General features: G+C 37.0%; 1 protein-coding gene across 1 annotated transcript in view; it reads right to left on the minus strand.

Annotated features, from left to right (window-relative positions):
• Positions 1 to 557: 557 nt before the first annotated feature.
• Positions 558 to 9,412, minus strand: part of MMGT1 (membrane magnesium transporter 1) — a 13,097-nt gene continuing 4,242 nt past the window's right edge. Inside the window, exons 4-5 of the mRNA XM_032264077.1 lie at positions 7,203 to 7,306; positions 558 to 5,020 (exon numbers count right to left, since the gene is read on the minus strand). Coding sequence (XP_032119968.1) covers positions 4,861 to 5,020; positions 7,203 to 7,306 — 264 coding nt within the window. The 3' untranslated portion in view covers positions 558 to 4,860. The remainder of the gene's footprint in view (positions 5,021 to 7,202; positions 7,307 to 9,412) is intronic.

Below are 9,412 nucleotides of genomic sequence, written 5' to 3' on the forward strand. Positions count from 1 at the left end.
ATAAAGTCTGCAACTTAGCTCAAATGAATCAGGAGCGGGGAAAGAAGCACATTTGGAGAGAGCAAAAGCAACAGTGATAAAACGTTAAAAATGGTGAACCTAAATGAAAAGTATACAGTGTCCATCCTACTATTCCTTCATATTTTCTGTAGACATGAAAATTTTCAAAATAAAATTTCAGCGAAAATATCAGTATGATTTTAGATTTGGATAAAATGATATGAAAGCTTATCTGAAAAAATAAACATGCAAGAATAATAGAAAAAAATCCTGAAGAAGAATGAGGTATGGACTAGCAATACCCAAGATTAAAATGTATAACCATTTAAAATAATTAAAAGACTAGTATTTTTTCAACAGACTACAGAGCCCAGAAGCATATCTGAACAGTATGAATGAGGATGATGGTTTTTCCAATCAGTGTGGAAAGTTAATAAATGGGGTTGGAATACATAGCTATTCAAGGGAGAAAATGTTGAATCCTTTCCTCACTCCTACTACCTAGACAAATTCCAAATGAATCAAAGATTTAAAAGTTGAAAAAAACCTTAAAAGTATTGGAAAAATACATTAAATTTATTCTTAAATGCAGAGGCAGCCTTTCTAAGCAAGGCAAAATCTCAGAAGCCGTAAAGACTAAGTTTAACTACATAAATAAAACTTAGGAAAATATTATTAAACATGACAATGGACCAATTTTCTTAGCTTACAGAAAACTCATACAAATCAATAAAAAACATACTACCTAACAGAAAACAGAACATGACTACAGAGTTCACATGAAATATCAGTAACCGATAAACATGAAAATGTGTTCCATCTGCTTCATTAAAATGCAAGATACCATTTATTCACTTTCACATAATCAGACTTCAAAAGTTTAGTACCCAGTATTGGCATGGGTTTGGCAAATAATCATTGTCATACATTATATGTGGAAGTAAACTGGGCAAAGATTCCTAGAGGACAGTTCGGCAGTAACTACTGAACTGAAAATAAAAAATACCCTCTGATTCAGCAATTCCATTGCTAGGAACCCTGTAGAATATAAACTCATTATATGCACAAGTATATTCATCACAATGTGATTTAATAAAATATTGGAAACAACCTAAAGAGCCTATCAATGTTTGAACGTTTGTAACACATTCAAACATTAGAATACCACACAGTCATTTAAAATAATGAGGTATTTCTATATATACTGACACAGAGTGATCTTATAAAACACAGGTAACAAAAAAAGCAAGGTACAGAAGAATATAGCCTGATTCCATTCATGTGAAATTTTTTTAAGTACATATTTGCTGACAAATAAAAAATTGTTTTACTGTGAGAACGTACAAGACACTTGAAACTGGTTACTTTTGCAGAGAAATATTAGGGTAGAAGGGAAGGGGCCAAGTTTTTATGCCTTTCTGTACCATCTGATCTTTTTGCCATGTGCATATATTAGCTTTCTTGCCCCCACTCCCCTAAGAACACTTGATTAGCAGGTTATTTTGAGATATTCCTAGGTAGGTTTGAATATTAGTGGTGTTATTTTTCAAAATACTGTAGATAAGTGCCAAGTTTTGCAATTTAGAATGTCCCCTTGCATTTTCACTAAACTTTATATTTGTTCCCTTGATGCTTTAATCATAATGATTTCCTATTAAGTATAAAGTGACATTTTTAATGGCAGTTTGGCTATATAACAAATTCGTGATAGAATCATTAGACACTGATGCTCAAGAACCCATTTTTATACCCCAAAGGGCATTTGATTTATAAATATCAAGGAGATTATACATTCTTACTATAAAAAACAAAATTGTAGTAAGATTTTACATGCACATTGAATTTAGTAAAACAGCAACACAGTAGAAAAATACAGTCATAAAATTAGCTCTTACATTTTTCTGGGGACAGAAAAGCAGAAGAAATGAGATTTAAAGTCCAAAAAAAACCAAAAAGAACCCAAAAAACACTATCAAAAACGGGTGAGACAATCATTTATTTATTGGACAGGGCAAGGTCATTTAAAGAGAGGAAACATATCCCAAAAACATGTGTTTACCTTGGTGTTACAGGCATTGATGCTCACAACAAACAACATTACTCAAAACATCATGAAAACAGGCCACATACAACCAAGAAGATGCTCTCAAGCCACTGAGAAGCCACAATGCTTAGGAAATAATCATTAGAGAGTTACAGAGCATAATAGTCTCCAAGATTCACTGCTATGCATATTCTGCGGCTGCACAGTATTTGGCTGGTTCCCTGGTTATTGAGTCTTCCTAGATTTTAAAGAGCCTTGACTGGTACACACCTCTGAACATTAGTCAAGTGAAGGCTTAACTAGCTCACATTATCCTATTTTTGAACTATCCTAGGCAATAATTGACTGTCTCATAGTACTGTAAATAAAATTCTGTACTTAATACATTTAGCAATGTTACAATGCCTCCAAATCACCTTTAAGTCCTATGGTACATACTTGAAAAAGACAGCAGAAACTCAGTGGTGTAAATGAAAAAAGAAACGGGGAGCTCACCTGGCCCGAGGTATACAAGCTGCTAGCAAAGATAGACACAACTGAAAACTACTTTGTCAATTATTTGCCAAGTGACTTGGCCTGATTTTTAGCACGACTCTTCCTGACTGTGCAGGCAAAGATTTCAACATCCATTCTAGAGACTAGCCACAATACTATAAGTAGTAGTAGATCATGAATGCTTCCTTATGAGGAAAAACTATTAGCATAAGAATCACAGAGAAAAACCTGTTAGGTATGTGGCCCTCCTGCCTGAAATCTGTTGATTTCTACCACCCACTCCCTTTCACAATAACAGTTCTCAAGATGAGAATTCACTCCATATAGAAAACCACATTTGGGAAGCCAGTTCCAAAAGACCAAATATTGTATAAACTCCATTTATATGAAATCACCAGAATAGGCAAATCTAGAGAGAGAGAAATAGATTAGTGGTTGCCAGGGGCTAGGGGGTGGGCACTGGGAGAAAATGAGAGGTGACTGCTCAAAGGTGCAGTGTTTCTTTTTGGGGTAACAAAATGTTCTCAAACTGACTGTGGTCACGGTTACACAACTTTGTGAATACACTAAAAACCACTGAATTGTACCCTTAAAATGGGTGAATTGTAAGGTATATGAATTTCATCTCAATAATGTTAGAAACATATTAAGAAAGGAAGACAGCCCCCAAAGAGAAGGAAACAAGAGGCTCTTCCAAACCAAATCATACCTGAGGAAACAGTAGCCAAGTCTGATGGAACGAGCTTGTTTCTTGCATGCTGTTTTCAGTTATTATCACTTCAACCCGATTTCACATTTTAATTCGTTTCTAAATTATTTTAGGTTATCAGATTTCTAACCTTGTTCCCATTAAAGAGCAGAATCAGTGCTCAACAGACTGGCTTGGCATAACAAACCAAAACTAAACAACAAGAATAAAAACCCAACGAAAAAATAACCTCATGCTTTGGGGCCATGTGTTACTAGTCAGAAGAGAAGAGCTGAGGCTCATTTCTAGTAGAAAAAAAAATGTCTACAAGTACAATGGCATCTTATGACTTGTGCTTAAAGCACATTTCCTTTTAAAACCCGCATACGGTTATTCCCTTTACACCTATACAATTCAACAAAAGCAATGTTTTTACACCTGTACAATCCAACAAAAGCAACGTTCTCTACAAAGAAATGTTGAGCTTCCTACTGCTCTCTAGCTCCAAGAGCTAGCCAATTTCCTTGAAAGTAAAATTACTGTTTCTAAAAATATCAACTCTGTATCCTCATCCTCACTTTCAGCACCATATAGTGAAGATGGAAAACTCGAAGCCTGCTATAAATCAGAAACTACAAAACAATTTCTTAAATGACCGGATTTTTCTCAAAACATTAGTCCAAATATTGAGAATATATTTGGCCCAAATTCCTTTGAAGTCTGTCTTTAGATTAATGGCAAGTTTCCTTTATTTCGCTTATTCACTAGTTTAGTATGAAATAAACAGATTTTAAATCAGTTAAACCAGCTAATGACAATTTTCCTCAATGATTTTTCTTCTACATAGGCAAGATAATGAAATCACAAAAGGTCTTCAACTAGTCTTCAACTACTCTTACACTATATAACCAATTAGGGAAATTTTTACAGACAAAGGAGAACACAAGTAGCTTTACAGCAAGTTGAGCTTGTTAAATATATTTGTTCTGACAAAGAATTTCTGACACACACATTGCCCACTATACACATAACCTCAGAGAACTGATGAAACAAGACAGCCAATGGTAGAAGGCATATGGGAGCAGGGTGGGGTGAAAAGTCACACATAAATTAAAAACCGGCAAGTACTTCTGAAGCACAGCCACTTTTTAGGGGACACAAGAAAAACTGTTAAATCACCATTTTGGTCTCATTAGGGAAGTCCATTTGTTAAGAACTGAAGGCCATTTTACCATTATTCGTGCTGCAAAATGCAGTAGTCACAGAGTATTTCCAAGAGGATTCCAAACATTGTAGTGCAAAAGAAAAGACATCTAAGAAAATAAATAATCACAAAAAACACCAATAGTTTTCAAGGAAATGTGTTCAAAACAGTGGCTTTTACAAAACATGTGGATTTGTTTTAAATGAAAAAAAAATTCCCTATATGAAATACCAAAGACCCATTTCACATATAACTTATACTGCATTAATGATTGAATTAACAGTATATAAACAAGGGGCATGATTTTTCCTAAAGTAGGTCTGAAAAATCAATATAAATACTAATGGGGTGGGGAAGGAGTGTTTTATACCCCAAACTCCGATATTTCAGCTCTGTGTCCTGTCCTATTTATCATAATTTGTAAAAATCTTAACGACGCAGCGATTCAAGTTTTCGTAACTTCAATGATGTGTTAGAGGACAATGCATCTTGATTTGAAGAATTTGCTGTATCCGAAGACCGGAACAGTACTCGACCACGATGATTAAATACGTAAAAGGATGGGTGATTTCTTAACGTATCAAATGTCCTTAAAAGAAAAAAAGCATCAATTTTAGATAAACCTTTATAAAACCCTACTTGAAAATATGCAGACTTCTAACAAATCATCAATTTGCTATGGGTTATATTTTTTAACAAGTATTAACACATGAAATCAGACTGTAAATAATATTCATGCTGTATCTCTTTTCCTGTATAAAGAAAGTAAGAAACCTGGAAAAGCAGCATAAAGCTCTCAAATTTCTTCTTTTTTAAAAAAAATAGTGATGGGGTCTCATTCTGTTGCCCAGGCTGGAGTACAGTGGTGCAATCATAGCTCACTGCAACCTCAAACTTCTGGACTCAAGTGACCCTCCTGTCTCAGCCCCCCAAGTGCTGGCACTACAGCTGTGCACCACCACGCATGGCTAATTTTTTTTTTTAATTTTTGTAGAGACAGGGTCTCCCAATGCTGCCCAGGTGGTCTCAGACTCCTGGGCCCAAGCGATTCCCCTATCTCAGCCTCCCAAAGAGCTGAGATTACAGGTGTGAGCCACAATGCCTGCTTCTAATTTGTTTTTTTTTTTTTCAGCCATTCCTTCCAGGATGCCTATGAATTACAACACAAATACTAGCTCAACTTTAATCACCCCTGTAAATCAAACAGTAGCCCATGCCGAATAGTCTTTTTAAAAAAGCAGCACATAGATTACAGCTTTGATTATTCTCATTTGGCTCTCATTATTCAAGCCATATGATCATTTCACAGATCTTTTTCCAAGAATCTTTCAAGCACAACAAAAAATTCCTTTTAGCCCTCTGCACCTGCTATTATCCAAACTCACATATTTTTCTACTACCTACCTAATGACATTGTTTTACTTCTTTCTTTCCTGGCCCCTTGCCTGTGATTTTTGGTAGACTCTTTGTAAGAGCAAGCAGTGATGACACTAAAGTATCCTTTCTACCTTTCCAGTGAGAGATAAAAGAGTTCACAAACACCTTGGTGTATGGCCTTTCTGGTTTTTGTTTTTCAATATTATTTTCCTGGAAACGATAGAAGAACTCTTCCTTTGATACAAACACAAATCTCAGTCAGTCCACCTAAACATCCAAGCATACTCCCATACAAAAAAGGAGGCCTAATATCTAACTCTTCAAAATGTACATATTGGGCGAGGCACCATGGCTCACACCTGTAATCCCAGAGTTTTGGGAAGCCAAGTAGGGTGGATCACTTGAGGTCAGGAGTTTGAGACCATCCTGGCCAACATGGTGAAACCCCATCTCTACTAAAAATATAGAAGTTAGCCAGGTATGCTGGCGGGTGCCTTTAATCCCAGCTACCCAGGAGGCTGAGGCAGGAGAATCGCTTGAACTTTGGAGGCGGAGGTTGCAGTGAGGCAAAATCGTACCACTGCACTCCAGCCTGGTTGTTAGAGACCCTGTGTCAAAAAATAAATAAAATGTACATAATGAACTAAAGGTAAAAGAGGGGTATGAGTTTCCTGTAACACATAAGTGTTTTCTCTCCTTCTAAGGAAATATTGTGAAGGGGTATCATGTCCAGGATAAAGAAGGTGGGTGAAGTCCAGAGATGGAACTGAACAAAGCTAAAGGATGATTTTAGGAAAGTAAAAATATGAAAAAGAAAAGCAAACACAGCTCATGAAAATAGTTTAGAAGTAGTCCAAGAGAAAAAAAGAAAGCAGAATAACAAATATACTTTTCATCCAGTAGTAGAAAAGGGCCTGGGAGCAGAGCTTATCTCATAGACTAGGTTCAAGTGAGAGAAGAAACCGAAAACCACTTATTCTTCCAAAGACTAACCTGGGACAAGAGGATAGAAAGAGGATGGTAGGATGAGAGGGATGGAGGAAGAGAAAAGGGAAAAGGTGGGGAGAGAAGGAAGGAAAGGAAGGAGGAAGGTTAACAATTCGGAGGCATTATTTTTCTATAAATCTATTTTCATCCATCTGTCCATCCAACCAAACAATAATTTTAAGCAACATAATTTTTTATTCTACGGTGAATAATCTGGCATTCATGTTCCATTTTTCTTATAATATCAAATGCCACCTTAACGTTTTTACCTCATTATTCATACAAACTGTGTAATCAAAATGCAGAAACAAAACCAACTTTTATGTACCAGAAAATGTACACTTTAAATTATGTGAATACAGCAAACCTCTATGAAATTCAGTATCTATGAAAGGGGAAAGACTTACTTATTTTTCAGTTCTGAAGTAGCATCCATGTCTTTAAACTCCCCTGCAATATGAACTATGCCGTAACAGGTAACTGCAAAGGCCAGAAGTGTCTGAAGAACTATCTGTGAGTATAAAGATTGAGATTACTAAATAACACAAATATTATTATAAACATTTACAATTTTCTCTCCATCTCTTTATCGCCTCTAACAGGTAGTCCTTTCAGGGCCACTATCAGGGAGACAACGCTTGCTTGAAATGACTGCGATTCAGATGCAATACAATCTAAAAATTCTGTGACTTGGCTGCAAAAATACTTCTGATGCTTCAATAAATAAACCTAGCGACATGTTCAAATAAGCAAAATCACTGAGTACCGAATGGTACTAAGCCACTTAGAACTCAATTATCAAATATTACCTGCTTCCAAGAGCAACAAAGAATTTTTAAGGTATTATTGTTAAATACCATAGAGTACAGAAAGCATATGTGCATAGTATAAAGCAATTAAAAGACCACGTACCCACCACCCAGCTGAATAGAACATTCCTAGTACCTTTCAAGTCCCATGTCCCACTCGGACTGTATCCTTCACCATCCCTCTCAAAGTTAACTATTGTCCTGAATTGCATATTACTGTTTCTTGCTTTTCTTGATAATTTTACCAGCTATTAAATATATATGAATCTCTAAAACATATATTCGTTACTTTTGCCCATACCGAACTTTATTTAAATGAACTCGAATGTATTCCTTTGTGTCTAGCTTTCCTCACTCAACATTACGTTTGTGAGATTCATCCATGGTGTAGTACGTAGTTGTAGTCACTACATTCTCATTGTGGTTTTTTGTTTTTTGTTTTTTTTTTCTTTTTTTGAGACAGAGTCTCTCTCTGTTACCCAGGCTGGAGTGCAATGGCGTGGTCTCAACTCACTGCAACCTCTGCCTCCCAGGTTCAAGCAGTTCTCCGGCCTCAGCCTCCCAAGTAGCTGGGATTACAGGCACGTGCCACCACATCTGGCTAATTTTTGTATTTTTAGTATAGACGGGGTTTCACCATGTTGGCCAGGCTGGTCTCAAACTCCTGACCTCAGGTGATCTGCCCACCTCGGCCTCCCAAAGTGCTGAGATTACAGGCGTGAGCCACCTGTGCTGGGCCAATTTTCACTGTGCTTTGTATTCCATTATATGAAAATGCCACACTTTATCCATTCCGCTGTTGTTAGATATGTGGGTTGTTTCCTGTTACTTTCACAATCAACACAATTACTCATATGCATGTCTCTCAGTTAACATGTGCAAACACTGAGTGTAGAGTATGCACATGTTCAATTTTATTGGGCAATACCAAACGCCTTTCCAAAGTGGTTGAGCAAGCAAAAATGCTGAATGTTTCATTTTAACCAACATGGGATTATAGGCATGTTCAGATTACAGAAAAAAGTTCTTTAGGCTGGGCGCGGTGGCTCACTCCTGTGATCCCAGCACTTTGGGAGGCTGAGGAGGGCGGATCAGGAGGTCAGGAGATCGAGACCGTCATGGCTAACATGGTGAAAACCCATCTCTACTTAAAAATATATATATATACAAAAAATTAGCCAGGTGTGGTGGCAGGCACCTGTAATCCCAGCTACTTGGGAGGCTAAGGCAGGAGAATTCCTTGAACCCGGGGGGCAGAGGTTGCAGTGAGCCAAGATTGCACCACTGCACTCCAGCCTGGGCAACAGAGTGAGACTTAGCCTCAGGGGAAAAAAATTCTTTAAAACAGAAATAAGAGTGTCTGTCTGTGTGTGTGTGTGTGTGTGTGTCCATCACAAATAAAAAGGGTGATAGGAGGCATTAACAGCTTCATCAACCATATCTTTAATTATAGACAAAGTCAAAATTAGCCACAATCTATTTTCCTGTTTAAATTAAAACCTAACATTATATATCATACCATTTTACATTCCCACCACCAGTCTTCCAAGAAGACGTGTTTTATACAATGCAATCACAGGTGCTTTTAATAAGACTCTATATGAGCTGTCATGAAAATAAGATTGAAGCTGCTAAGTAGTAAGTTAATTATAAAACTATACATATGGCCGGGCGCGGTGGCTCAAGCCTGTAATCCCAGCACTTTGGGAGGCCGAGGCGGGTGGATCACGAGGTCAAGAGATCAAGACCATCCTGGTCAACATGGTGAAACCCCGTCTCAACTAAAAAAATACAAAAAATTAGCTGGG

This window comes from Sapajus apella, unplaced genomic scaffold, assembly GCF_009761245.1.
Source record: "Sapajus apella isolate SASKATOON/1434 unplaced genomic scaffold, GSC_monkey_1.0 scaffold141, whole genome shotgun sequence".
Classification (NCBI taxonomy): domain Eukaryota; kingdom Metazoa; phylum Chordata; class Mammalia; order Primates; family Cebidae; genus Sapajus; species Sapajus apella.